Raw genomic sequence first — 24,000 nt, forward strand, 5'->3', positions numbered from 1 at the left:
CTCGGGCACAATATATGGGTGGCTGCCCCAAACCTTTTTATGTCTGTGATCTTCTTTTGTGACAACAGGTAATTGCACGGCAAGGACAGCGTAATTAGGGACACCTAACAGACTGAGGAGATCGTTCCTCCCCCACACTATGCGACTCTTGAATTCCACCCGGGGGAGTAAATGCGAACATTAATTTTATTTTCATTTTTATTACTATTTAATTTAATATTGTTTCTTTGTATCAGTATACTGCTGCTGGATTATGTGAATTTCCCCTTGGGATTAATAAAGTATCTATCTAAAGTGATACCAATTATTGAATCTATATGTAAAAGGCAAATACCACTGGCTCACTCATCACGAAATCTCCTGAACCATGAGGACTTGGGACTTGAAATTTGGAACGTAGGTTACCCTTGGCGCACAGGTGCTTGCTAAGAAACGGCTTTAAAAAGTTTGTGATCCAAGCGCGAAACTTCTTATATTTTTTTTTTATAGACCCGTTTGTATGTCTGTCCGCTTTTCACGACAGAACTACTTAACAGATTTAGATCTGGGTTTTTTTGTATAATTTGCTTGAAGATTCTTCTGATTTTGCAACTTTCTCATTGCACTATCATAGTTCGCTTGTGGAACCAATTAACGCGAATCCAAGAGAAACTCATCGGGCTTCGGGGAGGAGGGGGCCCTCCTCACTCACGTGTCTGCCTATAGGGTGTAACCTTAACTATGCTAAGTCAGCGAACGAAAGAACTACTTAACATTCCGGTTGATTGTGCGACTTCTCTCATTATGCTAAGAATCATAGTTCGCTTGCAAACAATCAATCACTTAGAGATACTCCTGATCTTAACTCACAAGTATAAAGCACACCCGTCCACAAAATCAATTTATTTAATTCCAACCTCTCCAACACCACGAACACCAAAGAGCTGTCATGGACAAGATTGTAGACCTGCACATGTACGGGCCCATCTTAAACTTGTCAGTGAACATCTGGGCCCGTACATGTGGCTTCTTGAGCAGGGTGACCCTAAGGACGCAACAAGATTTCAATCCATTACGGCATAGTGTGTTACCAATGGTGTCCAAGGTGACTGTGGTGGTCCCAACTGCCTTCAGATCATTAACAAGCTCCTCCTGTGTAGTTATGGGCTGATCCCTTACCTTTCTCATGACCATCCTCACCCCATGAGGCAAGATCTTGCATGGAGCTCCAGACCGACGGCGACTGATGGTCATTTTATATTTCTTCTATTTCTGAATAATCGCACCAACAGTTGTCACCTTCTTGCCCAGCTTCATACTGATGGTCTTGTAGCCCATTCCAACCTTGTGCAGGTCTACAATCTCATCTCCGACGTCCTTTGACTGCTCTTCGGTGTTGCCCATGGTGGTGGAAAAGTTGGAATGGAAGAAACCGATTCTGTTGACAGGTGTGCTTTATATGCGTAACCAGTTGCGATCAGGAGTATCTGGAATTGATTGCTTGCTTGCTTGCAATCTGTGTGCCACGTGGGCACCAGAATTCTGGCTGTGTTGTAGGGGATCAAATACTAATTTCACTCAACGACATGTAAATCAATTTATAAAACTTATGTAATGCGTTTTTTCTGGATTTTTGGTTGATATTCTGTCTCTCTCCATTAAAACTAAACTACCCTAAAAATTAGAGACTATTCATTTCTTTGTAAGTGAGCAAACTTAGAAATTCAGCAGGGGACCAAATATTTCTTTCCCCCACTGTGTGCGTGTGTATATTTTATATATAAAAAACACACAGTGCATCTGGAAAGTATTCACAGCGCATCACTTTTTCCATATTTTGTTATGTTACAGCCTTATTCCAAAATGGATTAAATTCATTTTTCCTCAGAATCCTACACACAACACCCCATAATGACAACGTGAAAAAAGTTTACTTGAGGTTTTTGCAAATTTATTAAAAATAAAAAAACTGAGAAATCACATGTACATAAGTATTCACAGCCTTTTCTCAATACTTTGTTCAATTACAGCCTCAAGTCTTTTTGAATATGATGCCACAAGCTTGGCACACATCCTTGGCCAGTTTCGCCCATTCCTCTTTGCAGCACCTCTCAAGCTACATCAGGTCAGATGGGAAGCGTCGGTGCCCAGCCATTTTAAGATCTCACCAGAGATGTTCAATCGGATTCAAGTCTGGGCTCTGGCTGGGCCACTCAAGGACATTCACAGAGTTGTCCTGAAGCCACTCCTTTGATATCTTGGCTGTGTGCTTAGGGTTGTTGTCCTGCTGAAAGATGAACCGTCGCCCCAGTCTGAGGTCAAGAGCACTCTGGAGCAGGTTTTCATCCAGGATGTCTCTGTTCATTGCTGCAGTCATCTTTCCCTTTATCCTGACTAGTCTCCTAGTTCCTGCCCCCCACAGCATGATGCTGCCACCACCATGCTTCACTGTAGGGATGGTATTAGCCTGGTGATGAGCGGTGCCTGGTTTCCTCCAAACATGACGCCTGGCATTCACACCAAAGAGTTCAATCTTTGTCTCATCAGACCAGAGAATTTTGTTTCTCATGGTCTGAGAGTCCTTCAGGTGCCTTTTGACAAACTCCAGGCAGGCTGCCATGTGCCTTTTACTAAGGAGTGGCTTCCGTCTGGCCACTCTACCATACAGGCCTGATTGGTGGATTGCTGCATAGATGGTCGTCCTTCTGGAAGGTTCTCCTCTCTCCACAGAGGACCTCTGGAGCTCTGACAGAGTGACCATCGGGTTCTTGGGTCACCTCTCTGACTAAGGCCCTTCTCCCCCAATCGCTCAGTTTAGATGGCCATGCAGCTCTAGGAGGAGTCCTGGTGGTTTCGAACTTCTTCCACTTATTGATGATGGAGGCCACTGTGCTCATTGGACCCTCCAAGCAGCAGATTTTTTTCTGTAACCTTCCCCAGATTTGTGTCTCGAGACAATCCTGTCTCGGAGGTCTACAGACAATTCCTTTGACTTCATGCTTGGTTTGTGCTCTGACATGAACTGTCAACTGTGGACCTTCTATAGACAGGTGTGTGCCTTTCCAAATCCTGTCCAATCAACTGAATGTACCACAGGTGGACTCCAATTAAGCTGCAGAAACATCTCAAGGATGATCAGGGGAAACAGGGTGCACCTGAGCTCAATTTGGAGCTTCATGGCAAAGGCTGTAAATACTTATGTACATGTGCTTTCTCAATATTTTCATTTTTAATAAATTTGCAAAAACCTCAAGTAAACTTTTTTCACATTGTCATTATGGGGTGTTGTGTGTAGAATTCTGAGGAAAAAAATCAATTTAATCCATTTTGGAATAAGGCTGTAACATAACAAAATGTGGAAAAAGTGATGCGCTGTGAATACTTTCCGGATGCACTGTATATATTATACACAAACACTAAAGTAATGAGTTAAACACAACCAAAGGTTCAACAGATAAAAGCGCTTTTTTTATGCATAATCATCACTCTCTTTTTCTTACCTGATCCAGTGGCATAAGATGGAAAAATATTCTCCGAGCCATACAAGTCCAGCGAAGGACGCTTCTCTTTTACAATTCCCCTCGTCTCCTGCACCAAGGCGTTGTCCTCCTTGTAAAAACTCCGTAGCTCAGCCGTTTGCCAGATCTCTGGGCTGAGCTGCTCCCGGCTGCATCTGCTCGGAACGCTGTGCCTCAGATCCACACTGCCCAGGTCACCTCCAGCCGACTCCACAGGGATCTCCTGCCGGCCATGACTTTGGGGGGAGCCAAGCTGTCTTCTATCGTTGATGGTACTGCTTTCCTGTTTTCCTGCTTGGAGGTCTTCTTCCTGCTGCTCAGAAAATGAGCGGCTTTGAAACGGCTCTTTGATCTCCAGCAGAGGCTGCTGCTCCGAGTTCAAAGGTGATAGGTCAAGCTCTGGAGTTATGTTCTTCGTGAATGTGTCAACACTGGCTGTAGTGCTCGGGTATTTTGGCCCATGAGAAGAGAAAAATGAATCCTCTGTTGATTGTGTGCACTTCCCAAAGTGTAGCTCACCAGCTGCACTTGTAGACACCGATGCCGCCTGAGCTACTGCTGCCACAGACTTGACAACAGACGGAGAGAGGGGGGCAATCTTCCCTTCCCCATTTTGTAACTGCATTAAAAACAAGAACAAAAAAAAAACAAAAAAAAAAACAAAACTTTACTTTCTTACTCACTTCAAAAAGTTGCTCAATTGTTTCTCTCTACTAAGCAGTCTTTATTTTGGAGCTCCATTAATAGCATTCACCATCACAAAGGCACATTGCAGGGCAAAATAGGCAAACAATGCAGCTTCATTATTTGTTGCTGGGAACAAAACAGAAATACCAGTTACTCACTTTGAGCTGTCAACGCAGAACCAGAGTGACTCATTTTTTTTTTTTTTATATCCTGTTGATCACATCAGTGTTTCACAGAAAATGGCTGGCGATTAGCTCAACTGCCAAAGGGTGACACAGCTAAGGCTACCCACAAGGTGAAGACTTAAACCCCAGAGTCCATTTTTTTACATTATGAACAGTAAAAATTTGGCAAAAATCCCAGGGTTGAGTCCTTCCCTTGTGTGTCTGATGCTAAGTGGACAGCTTCACTTCACCAGAAAAACAGGTTTATTAAAAAAAAAAGGGCCAGAAAAATAAAAACTACATGATGTTATGAATACAATGTTATGATCACTGAAAAAAAAAAATCTACATAAGCAGCAGAAGCAGAGTCTACCATATTGGATCAAGTTGATCACATCTGACATCTCAATAAATTCACTATAAAGAAGTGTAGCAACATCACCAGCTGTAAATTAAACTTTAAACGTACATACAATCATAAAAAAGTTTGTGAACCCCTCTTAATTCTTTGGATTTTTGTTTCTCATTGGCTGAGCTTTCAAAGTAGCAACTTCCTTTTAATATACGACATGCCTTATGGAAGCAGTAGTATTTCAGCAGTGACATTGTTTATTGGATTAACAGAAAATCTGCAATATGCATCATAAAATTAGACAGGTGCATAAATTTGGGGCCCCCAACAGAGATATGACATCAATACTTAGTTGAGCCTCCTTTTGCAAATCTAACAGCCTCTAGACGCCTCCCATAGCCTTTGATGAGTGTCTGGATTGTGGATGAAGGTATTTCTGACCATTCTTCCACACAAAATCTCTCCAGTTTAGTTCAATTTGATGGCTGCCGAGTATGGACAGCCTGCTTCAAATCATCCCATAGATTTTCGATGATATTCAAGTCAGGGGATTGTGACGGCCATTCCAGAACATTGTACTTCTCCCTCTGCATGAATGCCTTTGTAGATTTCGAACTGTGTTTTGGGTCATTGTCTTGTTGGAATATCCAACTCCTGCGTAACTTCAACTTTGTGACTGATGATTGAATATTATCCTGAAGAATTGTTGATATTGGGTTGAATTCATCCGACCTTCAACTTTAACAAGGGCCCCAGTCCCTGAACTAACTATACAGCCACACAGCATGATGGGACCTCCACCAAATTTGACAGTAGGTAGCAGGTGTTTTTCTTGGAATGCGGTGTTCTTCTTCCGCCATTGGAAAGCCCTTTTTGTTATGACCACATAACTCCATTTGTGTCTCATCAGTCCAAAGCACTTTGTTCCAAAATGAATCTGGCTTGTCTAAATGAGCATTGGCATACAACAAGCGATTCTGTTTGTGGCGTGAGTACAGAAAGGGCTTCTTTCTCATCACCCTGCCATACAGATGTTCTTTGTGCAAATTGTGCTGAATTGTAGAAGGATGTACAGATACACCATCTGCAGCGAGATGTTCTTGCAGGTCTTTGGAGGTGATCTGTGGGTTGTCTGTAACCATTTTCACAATCCTGCGTATGTGCCACTCCTGGAGTTTTCCTGGCCTGCCAGACCTTCTGGGTTTAACAGCAACTGTGCCTGTGGCCTTCCATTTCCTGATTCCATTCCTGACAGTTTAAACCTCTGAGATCGCTTTTTGTAGCCTTCCCCTAAACCACGAGACTCAACAATCTTTGTTTTCAGATCTTTTGAGAGTTGCTTTGAGGATCCCATGCTGTCACCCTTCAGAGGAGAGTCAAAGGGAAGCACAACTTGTAATTGACCACCTTAAATACCTTTGACCACTCATGATTGGACACCCCTGTCAATGAAGTTCAAGGCTTAACGAGCTCATCCAACCAATTTGGTGTTGCAAGTAATCAGCATTGAGCAGTGACAGGCATTCAAATCAGCAAAATTACAAGGGGACCCACATTTGTGCACAGCCAGTTTTTCACATTTGATTTAATTTCATACAACTAAATACTGCTTCACTAAAAATCTTTGTTCAGAATACACCCCAGTACTCAGATGTTCCTAGGAAATGAAAGACATACCACTGTTATCTTTTTGGTTGAAAGTAGAGTAAATTATTATGCAGGCTGAGAGGGGTTCCCAAACTTTTTTATATGACTGTATCTGGAATGAAAAAGGAAAATGTAGTAGACATTTGGCTCATTTGAGAGTATCTTAAGGGGTTTCCACATTCATAATCAGGTTCAGGAAAGGATTAGCTTATTTGTCAACTGCCATGCCACCTGCACTTTAGAAGAGCTCATCCACCTGAAGCTAAGCCTGTTCAGGCCTGGCCAATACTTGGATGGGAGACCAACCAAGCAAAGCTTGGGTTGCTGCTGGAAGAGGTGTTGGCGAAGCCAGCAGGGGGTGCTAACCCTGTAACCAGAATGCAGATCTCAATGGCCCAGTGCAGTGACACTATGCTGTGTTTATATATAAAAATAAAAAAATGGCACCACCTGTAACAAGAGTATAAGTTTAATATGTCACTGTACTGTGCTAATATATCTTATAAATCTGCCTTTTTCTGCTCACATGCACAGTTGACACAGAGCCAGATTTAGCACAGGGGTTCACCATATAGAACTGCTAGGCAAACATAAGACAAGACAGACCGACACAACTGGGAAATGGGCAGTCAGACTGATGAGCATTATATACTAATTGTGTGTGTCAAAAACAGCATGAAAGTGTATCCTCTTTTTGCATGTTTGGAATGGCAAGATTCACCTAAGTGGGGGCCTGCATGTGGAGAAAGAGTATAAAGCCTTGGAACATTGCCTGGCACACCTTGAAAGCCGACAGATGGATGGGAGAGAACATCATCCGATCCTGAAAATCCTTCCAACTCAGCGACGAAAATGGTAGACTCTACACATCAGGCCCCCACACTCCCGAACTGGGTTCTTGCCATCGGCTTTCGTCGTCTGTTATACAGCGTAAGCTGTCATTAAACAAAGCTATTTCTCCTATGTGATTTCTTACCGCTGTATCACTAAGGGAAGGATATCGCCTTTTTATATCTATATAGATTCGGGTTATGTAACACGTCATAATTACAAAAGAACTCATTCCAACAAGGGAACTAACACCCCCTATTGGATACACCGCCCTTCGGACGAGACATAAAACTGAAGTCCTGACTCTGTGGTCATTAAAGATGCCTGGGCATGTTTCGAAAAGACTTAAGGTTTATCCCGATACCCTGGCTACACTGCCCATCACGACAGTCTATTCTGGCCCCTTTAATCTCTCATTTCTTCACCACCTAATAGCTAATGTGTGGTGAGCACACTGGCGTAATGACGGCTGCTGTCATATCATCCAGGTGGATGCTACACATTGCTGGTGGTGGTTGAAGTGGCTCTCCGTCTACGTAAAGTGCTTGGAGTAGCAAGAAAAGCTCTACATAAATATAATTGATAATTATTATTATTTATTACTTTGTCATTATCTTCAGTTTATTTGGGTGCATTTCCAAAACCAAAGTGACCTAGAAATAAGCATAAGTGCCCTGCGGGTGTGTCGAAAAGGCATTTGTTACTCACTCAACTCTGTATGAAGTTGGTTTGATCTACTGAATCACAAGTGAATCAAAGCTGTTCACGTCAAACAATGCTGCAATCCCGCAACAGTGTCCATGGTCATTTGACCTTGGCTTCAACTACAGTCGTGGCCAAAAGTTTTGAGAATGACACAAACATTAAATTTTCACAAAGTTTGCTGTTACTTTTTAGGATGGTAATTTACATATACTCCAGAATGTCATGAAGAGTCATCAGATGAATTGTAATTAATTGGCAAGTCCCTCTTTGCTATGAAAATGAACTTCATCGCAAAAAAATAAAACCCATTTACACTACCATTTCAGCCCTGCCACAAAAGGACCTGCTAGCGTCATTTCAGTGGTCCTCTCATTAACACGGGCGAGACTCTAGACGCCTCCTATAGCCTTTGACGAGTGTCTGGATTCTGGATAGAGGTTATTTCTGACCATTCTTCCATACAAAATCTCTCCTGTTTAGTTCGTCGACAAGGCTGAAGATCACTCTGTCATGCTGCATGAGTTAGAATAGAGAGGTTCAATAGCGCACTTTGCCTTCAGAGCGCCCAAGAAAGTCCAGCAGGCGCCAGGAGCGTCTCCTAAATTTGATTCAGCTGCGGGCATCACCAGGGCAAAGCTTTCTCAGGAATGGCATCAGGCAGGTGGGAGTCAGGCAAAGACTTATAGAGGATGGCCTGGTGGGTGTCAAGAAGGGCAGCAAAGAAGCCAAGAAAAACATCAGGGACGGACTGATATTCTGCAAAAGGTACAGGGATTGATTGGACTGCGGAGGTCAAGTCATGGTCTCTGATGACTCCACTTTCCGACTGTTTGGGGCGTCCGGAGAAAAGGTGACGAGCGCTACCATCAATCCTCTGTCATGTCAACAGTAAAACATCACGAGACCATTCATGTCACGTGGGGTTGCTTCTCAGCCAAGGCAGTGGGCTCACTCACAATTTGGCCTAAGAAACAGCCATGAAGAAAGAATGGGACCAAAACATCCTCTGAGAGCAAACTTCTAACAACCATCCAAGAACAGCTTGGTCACCAGCAATGAACAATCCAGCATGATGGAGCACCGGGCCATAAGGCAAAAGTGAGAACTAAGTGGCTCAGGGAACAAAACATCAAAATTTGGGGTCCATGGCCAGGAAACTCCCCAGACCTTCATCCCATTGAGAACTTGTGGTCAATCTTCAAGAGGTGGGTAGACAAACAAAACCCCCAAATTCTGACAAACTCCAAGCATTGATTATGCGAGAATGGGCTGCCATCAGTCAGGATTTGGCCCAGAAGTTTATTGACAGCATGTCAGGGCGAATTGCAGAGGTCTTGAAAAAGAAAGAAGGGCCAACACTGCAATACACTTCATGTAAATTGTCAATAAAAGCCTTTGAAACGCATGAAATGCTTGTAATTCTACTTCAGTATACCACAGAAACATCAGACAAAAAGATCTAAAAACACTGAAGAAGCAAACTTTGTGAAAACCAACACTTGGGTCATTCTCCGAAGTTTTGGCCATGACTGTAGACAGATGGCAGAGCGCAGTGCGTGTTTGAACTACCCATAAGCCATCATGAACGTATTTTATTGTGTCAGCTTCTAACCATTGTAGTTCAATTTCGTCCTTCACCCTGACTTTTTGAATGACCCCCTCACATTAATAGTGACACAGCTCGTATTTATAAATCGCCACCAGAAATTTTGCAGAAACCAATGAAATACCAACACAAGGGTTACCTGGAATTACAAGGAGAAGGAAAGACTAAATATTCAGTATGTCTTACACCCAGTTACCCAGAAGGACAACTGTATCTCAATGAGCTTCCATTAGGATATCATTTTTTGTGTTATCAGAGTTTGCAATGTGAAAGAAAAAAAAAAAGATAATTTGCCCAGATTTTTTTTTTGTCTCTTTCATACACCGTTCCACAATGGGGCAGCTGAAGATCTGATGTATTACCCAAAGACCCAACCATAAAGCAGTGGGCATCTTTAACGAGGAAGCAGCAAAAGGAAACGAAATGGAGCCTACAACATTATTTATCTGGACTTTCAGAAAGCATTTGATAAGGTGTCACATGAGAAGTTGGGCATCAAATTAAAAGAAGTGGCAGTTCAGGGTGATGTTTGTAGATGGGTGCAGAATTGGCTCAGACACAGGAAGCTGAGGGTGATGGTGTGAGGAACCTCATCAGAACTGGCCGATGTTAAGAGTTGTGACCAGCAGGGGTCAGTACTGCGGCCGCTGCGGTTTTTAATATACATGTTAGCGGCAATGTATTAAAAGCAGGTATTGTACAGAATGCCACAGGAAATCTATAGAATGTGTAACTTTTTAGGCAAAGTATGAAATGTCTGTTACTTTAATACGCAATACACTTTCCTTAATTATTGCATGTAATGCATGGGAAGGTATAGCATAGAATACCAGGGACATGTTTGAACTTTTAATCATTTCAAACTGACATCCCATTTGTGTTATTCTACACATTTCTTGGGCATTCTACACAATGCCCAATTTCACACATTGACGGTAGCGTTATAAATATAATTTGGACAGAAATATAAGCAACAAGCTGGTTAAGTTTGCAAATGATGCCAAGATAGGTGGATTGACAGATAATCTCACATCTGTTGAATTATTACAGAGGGACTTTGACAGCACACAAGCTTGGGCAGATTTGTGGCAGATGACATTTACTTCCATTGAATTTCAAGTATTATATGTAGAAAATAAGTGTTTGGTTTGAATACACAATAGGTCGTCTGAAAATGGAAAGTACACCTCATGAGAAGGATAGTGGACTCTACGCTATCAACAGTCAGACCGTGTTCAGAAGCTATTAAGGAAGTTAACAGAATGTCAGGTCATATAGCACCTTGATGTGTGGAGCACAAGTCACAAGAGGTGACGCTCAAGCTTTATAACACACTGGTGAGGCCTCATCTGGAGTCCTGTGTGCAGTTTTAGTCTTCAGGCTACAAAAAGGACACAGCAGTGCTAGAAAAGGCTCAGAGATGAGCAACTAGGCTGATTCCAGGGCTACAGGGGACGAGTTATGAAGATTAAAAGAGCTGAGCTTTTACAGTTTAAGAAAAAGAAGATTAAATAGAATTAGTCCAGTGGATCAAAACTGTGACTTTAAACTGAGTTCATCAAGAACACGGGGACACAGCTGGAAACTTAAGGGTAAATTTCACACCAACATTAGGAAGTTTTTCTTTACACAGAGGACCACAGACACACATGGAATAAGTGATAAAGTAGTGTGGTAAACAGTAGGACTTTGGGGAACTTCAAAACCTGACTTAAATGTTATTTGGGTGGAATTAAGTGGATAGGTTTGCTGGGCTGAATGGCCTGTTCTTGTCCAGACTGTTCTAATGTTCTCAACTAAAACTGCATCAATCCATCTAACTTGTGCACCAAGCTCTCTCAAAAAGTGATCCTAAATTGGAAGACGGAAACGTGCTTTATCAATTTCCTAACAGATATCCTGGCATTAAAATAAGTAAAAACCACACTATCATGGTATGCGAATCGCTAAAAACAGACATGTGCTGCCAGGCACTGCGCAAACAAAAATGTATGCCTTCAGGTCACATTTCTCCAAAATGCAATAATTAAATTTGCTTTTCTTGGTCAATTCAACACAATAAAAACAACGGCAAGCAAAAAAATTGAAAAGGGGTTATTCTCAGCAGAAAGAAAAGATTAATTTAGAGGGGATACATTTATAGGACCATTGGCATATTGCGCCATTTATCACAAATGGACTATCTGGGTGATATCATGTGGGACGTAATGAAGACTGCATACACATACCATGATTGTATAGTTCTTTGCATTGCTTATATTTGCAAATATAATAATTTTTCATTGAAAGCTTAAACTCAAGATCTTTGATTACTGAGAACGAGTGGTGCACAGGACACTGTGTGAAGTCCTCTATTGGTGGAAAAATGGGATGAAATAAGGGTCTGAAAATAAAAAGACAATCCCAGTCAGCAAACTGCCATGAGACGTCCCCTAGGAACGAATTTGTGGGTTATAAGAAGGACAGTGAGAGAGGTAAGAGGGTACAGGTACAAAGGAAGAAATGTCCAAACCCACCAACAGAGCCTCTTAGGTTCTTAATGGGAGAGAGCTGGTTTTGAGTTTGGTGCAAGTCTCAGGTGATCTAGAAGCACACATAACAGCACTGGCCACAGGGTAAGAAACTGTCCTGGACAGAATGCTAGCACATTGCAGGGCTCACTTAACAAGTCAAATTTTATTTGTCACATATACATTTTTCATACAGTACAATATATAGTGAAATGCCTAGTTGGCCACCTTCTATAACTGTACCTTAAGAATATAAAGGGACAATACACAACTATTAATTCAAAAATCTTTAACAGAATTATTAATAATTTAATAAATAATGTTTTATTAAACACTAATAACTAAATAAATGAAATAACTTCATGATCCCCCATCGTTAACTCTCTCACATTAAGATCTTGACACTTTCCTTATTTAACATGTCGATGGCACTGTGAACAGAAGCTTCACTCCTCCATCTCTCTGAACTGGACTTGGTAGCGTTTACCTGACTATAGCACACAGTGGAGGCCATTGCTGGGGTGGCTGATGTCACATGAATTATCCTTGCCCTGATTTGTCATCGCTTGGCGAGGATCTCCTGCAGGTTACTGAGTGCACAATACCCTGTGATGCGTTCAGCTGACCACAATCTTCTGTAGAAACTTGCAATTCTGTTGTTCCCAAACCAGGTGATACTTCCCATCAGAATACTTATGATGATGGTGTCAAGCTTGGGTCACAAAGTGGCACAGGAGAGTACAGCTTTGCAATCATATATGTGTAGAGGGAGTACAGCAGAGGACTCAGCACACAGCCCTGTGGAGCTTTTGTGTTGAGAGTGAGGGATGTTGGTGTGGCCACCCACTCGACACACCCAGGGTCTGCCTGTCGGGAAGTTCAATCTCCAGCTGCACAATGAAGTTCTCAGCCACAAGTCTCGGAGCTCGGTTATGAGCTTAGAGGGGTTGCTGTCCAAGATCAAGGTGATGGCATTCTCTGTAGAGTGGTATATGAGCGGTCATGGATCTAGTTCTTTTGGCACAGAAGATCATGTGCAGTTAGTGACTAGCCTCTCGAAACCGCTTCATTGCTATTTGCCGTCAGTGTAACAGGATGCTAGACATGCAGGCAGGTTGAAAGTGATTTCTTCAAGATAAGAGACAATGGTGGACCTTTTAAAGCACTTTGGTACAGTAGGCCAGGTTAAGGAGAAATTTAACATTACCGTGAAAGCTGGTGCAAGCCAAATCAGCACAGATCTTAAAAACCATGCCCCAGAATCCTGTCAGGAACAGCTGCCTTCTTGGTGTTCACTTTCTTAAAGGCTCTCCTAATGCGACGTCGTGTTCTGACAAAGTGAGCGCCGTAATCCTCACTGTGCAGCTCCTCCTGCCACAGATGTGTCAGACCGCTGCCCATCATTCGCAACAAATTATTAAGCTGGTCTAACAGAGGGTTGTCCGCACTCACAGTACTGGGAGTAGTTGCTTTTAGGTCTGTTATCATCCATACACATTGTCAATTGAGCCTAAGATAGAACTTTTCAAAACTTGCCCTTTCACTTTCTCTTCATATTGACACTTAGCGGCATTCACGGCCCTCAGACACCACAATCCTCTGTAGAAACTGCTGTTCCGAAAACCAGAAGGCGATACTTCCCATCAGAATACTTATGAAGCTTGGGTCACAAAGTGGTACAGGAGAGTACAGAAGCTTTATTGCTGTTCTGGTAGATACAAACACAAGTCTCTTTCAGAGGCGATTTGACCTCACAAGGAACAGCAGCCAAACTTGACGAATCAGCCCAGACTCCTGCTGAAAAGAACACAAAGTCTTCTTCATTGAGAAGGTACAGCAGCTCGGAAGCAGCGGCCGGAGCAGAGAGAGTCTGGAGGAATAGAGATAGGAGAGAGAACTCAGGATGGCTGTGGCTCTGTCTTTTAAATGTTTGAAACTCCTCGCGTGGCAAGCCAGCATGATCACGTAAAGAGTGTGTTTCTCTTCCATTGAACAACTGTTTAAGAGGGGGTTTCTGAAGGGTGGCCGCGTCCCCCTGCACCAGTGGTCACAATGGATGTGTAGAAGATCTCCAATACCTGGAAGGGCAGCTTAAAATACCCGAGGTGTTTGAGGTGACAGATGTTGCTGTGCCTTCTTTACCGGGGTGTCTGTGTGCCTGGGTCATATCAGATACTCCATGACGTGGACACCTGAAAGTTGTCCACCCTCGTAACCAGAGTGCTGTTAATACAGAAAGGGTGGTAGTGCCTTTGCCGTTTTCTCCCAAAGTACACATTCAGCTCCTTTGTCTTGCTGACATTCAGTAGAAGACTGTTGGCCTGACACCAATGTGACAGACTCTCCACTTCATGCAGGTTAGAGATCGGGCCCTCCTCAGACACCACTAACACTCATGTACCGCCAACTCAGAACCACCAATCAACCAAAGTCAAATGTCTGTAGGCATGGGTACAGAAAACACCATATAAAAATATTGGAAGAAAGAAATGTTATACTTACGAAGGGCATCATGCCCTGCGAGTTGACAGAGACGCGATCGCTGGTGCCTCAGTGCAAAGCGTAGCCACCAAACAGTTGCTCAAATGCACCTCTTCATTGTGAAAAAAAACCGAGCAACAGTCTTAAACAGCACAATTACCCGACACTCAGTCACATGCTCATTGCCTTTTCCACGACAGCTTAAAAGCACAACACTAAAAAGAAATTTCTGACCTGCAGTGGATGCATGCAATGCTCAAACATTCTAAATTCTACCTAAATCATGCTTCAAAAAAGAAAAAAATGAAATCCGTTTTTGCATGAAGCCAAGATCAGGCCTGCAGCTCCTCCTTTTTATGCCTTTTTTCACCTTTCGAGGGCAAGCTGCTCACAACTGCTGCACCCAAAATGAATCCATGAACACACAGAACCAGTGTATTACAGCGCAAGTGTGCAGCGGCCATAAAACATTCTCATGCACAAACCCACCAATGAGGATTAACCTTACTTGAGCGATACACCTGTTCACAGTCACTGAAGAGCCACTAGCCACAGAGTGTGGATCACTGGGCACTTGTTCCTGTGCCAGAAACAGTCCAGTTATTATTTTGGAGAAATGCCATTTGTTCTTAGCAGTTCAAACAAAGAATAACAGATTATGACTGCATTCAAGATTAACACACACATAGTGGTCTTACTAGATAAAGAGGCTGAGAATCTATACCGAAATTTCTTGCAGGAAACATTACCCCGGCAGTAAAAGAATTAGACAGTGAATAAGTAGATTTAGGAAGAAAAACACAGTGATATTAGAATTACATTCTAATTAAGAAATCGAACTAAAACCAAGCTGTAGCAGTTCATGAGAAATCACAGCTTCATGCATTGCATACTGCAAGGCATTTGTCTTATTCCCCACCTTGTAAGGAAGCAGAAGGAGTTGATTTTATCCAGAAACCCCTCTAGCCTTGGCATCACACACCAACAGTTCTGAGACTTGCCGTTAAGGTTTCTGATAAACAGCAAACTGAGCCTCCACCATGAAGCTATTACATATTCTAAAATTTCTGTAATCTAGAAGTATATGAGTGAGCAGTTCACAAATGAGTATCAACAAGGACTTCCGAAAGAGCAAATTAAATGGAGACTAAGGCTGGGTTTATACTTCACGGGACACGTGCGCCTCTGGATACTACTGTTACACAAGCGGTGTACTATTTATACCTGCGCACATACTTTATGTAAATCTGGAAGATTCCACCAGGTGGCAGTTCGAGATATCATCATGGTACGAAAACAACATTCGGGTTCACCGTGTTGCGAATTGCCTCAAACATCCATTAAATTCCCAAGACAATTTGTTGCCACAGTATCTCTGAAAATGATGGAAGTTTAATGATTACATCTGTCAATCCAGGGATGTGCCCATTCCAGCAAGCATTGGGCACGAGGCAGAAACAATCCCCGGGACGGGGCATCAGCTCATCACAAGCTGAATACAAACACACATATACACTAGCATCATTTTAGAATCCCCAAATCTCCAAACCTGCATGTCCTTGGAAGGAAACTGTAGCACAGTGTGGAAACCCACCAGGAACACATGTGAACTCTAGGCAGCAAACACCAGGAATGTGACTGCCTGCGAGACAGCAGCGCTACTGCTCTGCCACCGTGCCACCCCCACATTTGTAATTATTAACCCTTAAACTGCTGCAACCAGCGATATCTGGTTCCCAATGCAATTTGCCAGCACGCCAGAACCCAGTATCTTCGATGATAAAAATTCATTGAACGCCTCAACCGGCTATAGATGGTTCCCAGTGCAATTCAGTCAGCCTCTGTGCGTTTCCGTGCAGTCAGTTCAAGCGCAGCTGGCTTGGCGATTTACTGAATTTCATCAATGGTGTCAGTATATATATATATATATATATATATATATATACACACACACACAGTTTTTACAGTTCATTGACAGTGTGTAAAATGATCAGTATTGTAGTAACTGTAATGGTGTTTGCATTGGGGGAAAAAAAAAAAAAAGTATTCCATTAAAATTTCACTTTTTCTTGATGAATTGTGACGTTTCCTTAAAAAGTACAGCAAAAAAGTATTTGGCATCCGGGGGTGCATTAACCCCTCATGTATGTGGCAGTTTAAGGGTTAACAGTATTCACTGTTTTAAATGAAGTTAACGATTTATCTGTAAAATGTAACACACATGCGTCAATACATTTCGTCATGAAAGTGATATTAAATATAAATCTAACGATTCTAAATGTGCAGAGAGCTGGAATATCATACATTTAATAATGTATTGTGTGGCAATCGCTAACTGGGTTGCCAGAAGCACGTAGCGATTAATAACCGAGTCGGTTTTAAGAGGATGTTTACAACGTTTTACTTTAATCACGAAATAGACCTTTTTTCGTCACCATGTCCCGAATTATTTCTCTCTGTGGCTCAAATACGCTTCCATACATTCTGATGCTGCTGCAATGGAGTGCCAAAAAAAAAAAATGGCACAGAAGATGGTGTGAGAGACCTTTAAAATATATTGCATCATTGCCTAGGCGTGAAATTAATGAACAGCAACACGAATACATTTGTATGTCAGCATTTAAGTCTGATGATTTGCTTAACCACATCGAACCAATCATCAAACATCGAAGCACAAAGATTGATCCATCTGCAAAGTGGCTTTCTGTCACATGTGGATAGTAAACAGACTCACTCTGAAGTCATGGTCCAACTTGAATACACTGTGCCTCCCCAATTTTTTTGCTGGTACTGCAACCTGCACATACGTCACGTTAATTTCTGAGGATGTGTCAAATGAAAGCTGGGAACGTGTGGCAGCCATGATGCATGCACGTACACATGCTGAACGTGAAGTATAAACCAAACCAACACTTACAGGTGAATTTTGTAAGAAACTATTCTCAGAATACATTCCTCTGGAGCCATCCATGAAGTGGGTGGGGCCAATTAAATGGCTCACATTTCTAAACCAACCCAATGTTTCATGAAGGCGGAGCTCAAAGTAGGAGGAGGGGATTTTGAACTGCAAATATCAGAGGTGCTCTCATTAACCTCGTCTGACAGATAGCAAACTTCTGTTTATGATAAAACGGTCTACAACTGGAGAGACTCTCGAAAGAGAGAAACATACACATGGTACATGTGTACGGTGCACATTTGAAGTGTTAAAAATACACAGGAAAAATCTTCTCTGCAACCTCAGATTATACTGTGCTGTGCTGTTCAAGGACATCAATGGACTAAGGGGAAAGTGAATGACATGTTGTCATATAGATGATGTGTGTGGCTCTGTTCAGTTAGGATTACAGTATCGGGGTCAATGTAAATGTTAATAGGACTGGCAGCTATGTTCGTGAAAATGCAGTGCTACCTCTGTAATACATCCGCTTTGGAATAAGTCCAACTTGGTATACGTCCTGTTTGGACGCGAAAAATTTTGCTTGGTATACGAGCTTTGTTTGGAATACAACTCGCGTGCTACCCTTGTTTACCTCTCTCAAGACAAAGCCACGGCTGCCCACGAGCGTCAGTACGCCAGTTGCTAGCATTCAGTGAACAACCCACGCTATAACTCTTGTGAATTTTCACGTAATTTTGTTTTTTTCGCATAAATTTGAATTTATTGTTAAAAAGTATGAAGGTGGCATGCGTACCATTGCTGCTGCATACCGTATGCCGAAAACGACGGTATCTACGATTGTAAAAAATAAAGACGTTATTAAAAAGTGAGGTTAAATTTTCATTTATTTCATCTAATTGCTTTTGTATTTATGTATTTTAGTATTAAGCAGTGTTTAAATTATTTTATACAACCCCATCAATGTATAATATGCCAAGAATAGGATTTTTTTCATGGGAACGGATGAATCATTTTCCTTTTATTTCTTATGGAAAAAATTCATTTAGTATATGTCCTGTTTGGTATAAGTCAAAGGATCTGTAACAGATTAAGGACGTACACCAATGTACCACTGTATCAACTGCAAAATAGGAACTGAAAAGAAACAGTGTCACACCCTGTCAAAAGAATTGACATTAAGAGAGTTGATAGCCAACAGTCACAGAAGATGCAGATTTCAGTACTCAAAACTGAATCAGTAAATGTGGCTAACAACACTGACATGACTCCAGCAGAATCACACCACCTTGTGAAGCAGGAATCAAAATGGCCGAAAGATACTGTAAGAGACAGAAGCCCTTCACTAACGAATGGAGCCAGGTAGCTGCAGTGGTCTGTGTGTGCGCATCTGTCTCTTCTCTTGCCACACTCATTAAGCTGTACAAATGAATCATTACGCTCCCGTTACTTTTCGCTACTGAATGGATAACAACAATTTTAGCTTTATTTTCTCTTAAGATCAAGTCTTTCAGCTTCTTTTGCTTCAAAATTCAAATATCAATAGTTCCAATAAATGCAAAGTAGGTAGACCAGCAATATTACCATTGTCATATCAAGGTAGTCCAAGAGCATTGCAACATTATATCATGATACAATGGCAATATCCTGAACTATCAGTCAGCCAGATTTATTTATTACAATGACTTGCAATCCACAGTGGCCAGAAATTTGTCGATTTTTGAGAACAATGCCACCAACTACTTCGACTCTGGATATTCTGACTTTCGTAAGTAGATTGCTTAATCAGAAAGTCTTAGTTTTATTGAAAGAATTCAAATTAGTGTTCGGTCAATTCAGAGCATACATTTACACAATCGAATTACATAAACGGGGTTTGCCTCACATGCATTTATTGGCTACTTTGCAAAATAAATTCACCGCTGATGTAGGTCAGCTGGTCTGTGCTGAAATTCAAAACAGAGAAACCTATCCTGAATTATGGTCCAAAGTCATTAAACGCCTGTCTCACGTACCTCATTTAAAAGATTCAGTATGCTTGGACTCAAAAGAAAAAAAAAGCGTTGTAAAGAAATTTTATTAAGCTTTCGTTAATTCAACAGATACAACTAAGGCTGGATTTCCTGATTATCGCAGCAGAGATAATCGTCACGAACAACACAATTATCACGGAAAGAAAGCCACCCGGGGGTTAGCGAGCAAATCGAGCAGGGGGCAGAGCCCCCTAGTACTATATATTATTCGGACAGTTGTAGTTTTAAATGTATTATTTATAACCAGTAACGCTTGTGCTTTAATATTGTAGTTAATGAATAGTACTTCTCGTAACGTTATTTAAACCGTGTTAGTTCTTTCAAGCTTGTTTAACAGTGACTTGTGCATAACATTTTAAGTACCCAATAATATTTAATTCATTATTATCCTTTACACTATCAGTGTTTATTACAGTTCTATGCATTATTATCATAGAGTATTTAGTTCCGCCAAATGCTTAGTTAGTATTTGCATTTAATATAATAGTTGTAAATGAATATTTCTTTTTTGTTCTGTTTTGATAAAGGAACGCACACACACATATATTCAGTATTTTATAGAATCATCATTTTCTAACCCCGGTGTATACAACTTCTTGAAGTGAGTGGCATGAATTTGTACAAACCGGATTCCAAAAAAGTTGGGACACTATACAAATCGTGAATAAAAACTGAATGCAATGATGTGGAGGTGCCAACTTCTAATATTTTATTCAGAATAGAACATAAATCACGGAACAAAAGTTTAAACTGAGAAAATGTATCATTTTAAGGGAAAAATATGTTGATTCAGAATTTCAAAAAAGTTGGGACAAGGCCATTTTCACCACTGTGTGGCATCTCCCCTTCTTCTTACAACACTCAACAGACGTCTGGGGACCGAGGAGACCAGTTTCTCAAGTTTAGAAATAGGAATGCTCTCCCATTCTTGTCTAATACAGGCCTCTAACTGTTCAATCGTCTTTGGGCCTTCTTTGTCGCACCTTCCTCTTTATGATGCGCCAAATGTTCTCTATAGGGGAAAGATCTGGACTGCAGACTGGCCATTTCAGTACCCGGATCCTTCTCCTACACAGCCATGATGTTGTGATTGATGCAGAATGTGGTCTGGCATTATCTTGTTGAAAAATGCAGGGTCTTCCCTGAAAGAGATGACGTCTGGATGGGAGCATATGTTGTTCTAGAACCTGAATATATTTTTCTGCATTGATGGTGCCTTTCCAGACATGCAAGCTGCCCATGCCACACGCACTCATGCAACCCCATACCATCAGAGATGCAGGCTTCTGAACTGAGCGTTGATAACAACTTGGGTTGTCCTTGTCCTCTTTGGTCCGGATGACATGGCGTCCCAGATTTCCAAAAGAACTTGTGACTCGCCTGACCACAGAACAGTCTTCCATTTTGCCACACTCCATTTTAAATGATCCCTGGCCCAGTGACAACGCCTGAGCTTGTGGATCTTGCTTAGAAATGGCTTCTTCTTTGCACTGTAGAGTTTCAGCTGGCAACGGTGGATGGCACGGTGGATTGTGTTCACTGACAATGGTTTCTGGAAGTATTCCTGTGATTTCCTTTACAGTAGCATTCCTGTTTGTGGTGCAGTGTCGTTTAAGGGCCCGGAGATCACGGGCATCCAGTATGGTTTTACGGCCTTGACCCTTACGCACAGAGATTGTTCCAGATTCTCTGAATCTTCGGATGATGTTATGCACAGTTGATGATGATAGATGCAAAGTCTTTGCAATTTTTCGCTGGGTAACACCTTTCTGATATTGCTCCACTATCTTTCTGCGCAACATTGTGGGAATTGGTGATCCTCTACCCATCTTGGCTTCTGAGAGACACTGCCACTCTGAGAAGCTCTTTTTATACCCAATCATGTTGCCAATTGACCTAATTAGTGTTTATTGGTCTTCCAGCTCTTCGTTATGCTCAAATTTACTTTTTCCAGCCTCTTATTGCTACTTGTCCCAACTTTTTTGGGATTTGTTGACACCGTGAAATTTTGAATCAACATATTTTTCCTTTAAAATGATACATTTACTCGGATTAAACGTTTGATCTGTCATCTACGTTCTATTACAAATAAAATATTGACATTTGCCATCTCCACATCACTGCATTCAGTTTTATTCACAATTTGTTTAGTGTCCCAAATTTTTTGGAATCCGGTTTGTATTTTATTATTTATTTGAACATCTCGTCTTTCCAACTATTCTTACCGGACCAACTTGTGGCGACTGCACTTGCTATAAAGAACTTCACCTAAAGAATCTGTGAGCTCCCAAGTTGAGTCTAATTACTCAGCCCCTCCGTAACAGATTGGCAAGAATGGCATGGTTATTTGGACAGTGCAGAACATCAGGACTGATTGCACATGCTAAGTTGAAGTTCAAGCATTTTATTGTCATTGTGTAACACAATGAAATAACTTTGAGACAGCCCCAAGGTGCAGTTAAAGAAAAGTCAAATAATTCCAAATATGTTGTATACAGTGTTAAGTGATCAAGTAACGAGAGCAAATTATTGCTGCTCAAAGTACAGCAGCATACATTGTTATTGCACCCGTTAATGAATAGTACATTACATATTATATATTGTATTAAGGATGCTAAGGATGTTTTGTGAAAATAAATCCACTAGTATTCCTGGTTTAACACATGGAAATAAATCAACAGCACATCTTCGAAAAGAGCTATGGAAGAGCGACAGTCTGTTACAGACTTTACAAAAGAAAGTGAAAAACAAATCACATACCGTACAACCAAATTCTGAAAACTGTCACAAAGAACAGTCTGTTCAAACCTTACTGTACACCAAACATGATCCACTTATTTCATACTACTGTACATTTTTCAGACCTATGCCATTATACAGTATCTCTACTTATAGTGCTTGCATTTCTAATAGACAGGTTTCAAACTACAGCCCTATACTTACAATACACACTTTACCTGTTCGACTTCTCCAAGCGTTATGGGTTGAGTCTGGTATCGGGCATTTGCCCGTCTTTGCCGTAAATCACTTCGGGTCCTGGAAACTTGCTTTGTGGCAGGTTGAGACAAACGGTTAAAAAGTGCCATCTTTTCTGCCAGGCTAAGGGTTGATAAGTCTGGCTCTTCAGACTCTGGATCGCCTCTTGATGGTTTGGAGTCGTTGGCCGCCGGTTTTTCTCTTGGCAAAGCACTCTGCTGCGATGCCTGTAAACTGTAAATAAATAAAAATAGGGAAAAAAAATAGCTGCTGTGAACAAATTGACTCAAACAGTAATGCAAAATGGTGTACCTTACACTCCGAGATGAAGAAATTGCATTTGCTTAAAATGTTAAGTGAATCCAAGTGAGCCAAGAAACGGAGCTAAAGTCATAAATAAATTGCCATGCTTCTCAATATTTGTGGAGCTGAACAAAATCAAATGTATATGTTGATAGCTTCTAACAGTTTTCTTAAAATGATTAAATTCTGGTGGCATGGTGGCGTGCACAGTGGAAGTGCTGGTGCCTTGCAGTAAAGATACCAGGATTTGTGCCCTTCCTGAGTGGAGTTTGCATTTTCTTCTCGGGTCTGCGAGAGTTTCCTCCCACAGTCCAAAGACATGCAGGTTAGGTGAATTGGTGATCCTAAGCTGGCCCGAGTGAGTGGTTGGGTGTGTGTGTGTGTATATATATATATATATATATATATATATATATATATATATATATATATATATATATATATATATATATATATATATATATATATATATATATATATATATATATATATATATATATACTCTGCGATGAAACGTCACCCAGTCCAGGGTTTGTTCCCGCCTTGCACCCAGTAATAGCTGGGGCAGGCTCCAGCAGACCCCTCGTGACTTTGTTCAGGACTAAACAGGTTAGAAAATGACTGACTGAATCAATTCCATGTTGTATTTCATCGCTCAGACAGGATACAGTGGGCCTGCTGGAGATGCAGTTCTCAAAACCAGTTTGGTGTCTTTAGCATTTCTTTTTAACATCATGTCTGTTTTTACACTTCAGTAGGTATCATGACTTGATGTTGTGAGAATGAATCTCCTTTCAATGGTACTGTTCTGAGCCCGGAGTAAGAGAGTTGCATGTATGTGTTTAGAAACCAGAACTCTGTTAAATGAGCTTTCTGCATGTTGATATCTGTATTCCTTTATTATTGTCATTAAATAATCAAAAAATAAAAATAAAAACAGCACCTACCCAAGGGTTGGTTTTGGCATCTGGGGATCCTAAAGCCAATTCAATTAAAATATACTTTTTATGTAGGTTTACTTTAAATTGTAAAAGAGCAAAACCGACACGTTAAACACATTTCACAAGTGAAACTGACGTTGTCAACCTTTGTTTGGTGGGCAATCAAAAGTGACTTAGAAATCACAGGTATGAAGTACAAATCAATCCCAAAATGCACTCCGGTATGGTAATCTTCTTGGTATTAACCCCCAAGAATGAGTCTATGTAAAAACGGTGAAGCCCGAGTCAGACTTGGAGTCACATGTAATGATCTGCTTTACGGTGTTAATGCCAAATGACTCACAGAATTCTGCTGCCATCTAGTGGAA

The 24,000-nt window shown here is 41.3% G+C and overlaps 1 protein-coding gene across 18 annotated transcripts in view; it reads right to left on the reverse strand.

The window, feature by feature from the left end:
* The window catches only part of svila (supervillin a), a 246,635-nt gene that overhangs the window by 113,094 nt on the left and 109,541 nt on the right, over positions 1-24,000 (reverse strand). For 14 of the 18 annotated variants that reach the window (XM_039753870.1, XM_039753862.1, XM_039753864.1 and 11 more), the window contains 3 exons: positions 22,370-22,622; positions 14,989-15,060; positions 3,480-4,116 (listed from right to left, as the gene is read on the reverse strand). In XM_039753870.1, the coding sequence (XP_039609804.1) occupies positions 3,480-4,116; positions 14,989-15,060; positions 22,370-22,622 (962 nt within the window). The remainder of the gene's footprint in view (positions 1-3,479; positions 4,117-14,988; positions 15,061-22,369; positions 22,623-24,000) is intronic. The other 4 variants (XM_039753872.1, XM_039753868.1, XM_039753871.1 and 1 more) reach the window with 1 other exon arrangement.

Source organism: Polypterus senegalus, chromosome 5 (assembly GCF_016835505.1).
Source record: "Polypterus senegalus isolate Bchr_013 chromosome 5, ASM1683550v1, whole genome shotgun sequence".
NCBI lineage: Eukaryota > Metazoa > Chordata > Cladistia > Polypteriformes > Polypteridae > Polypterus > Polypterus senegalus.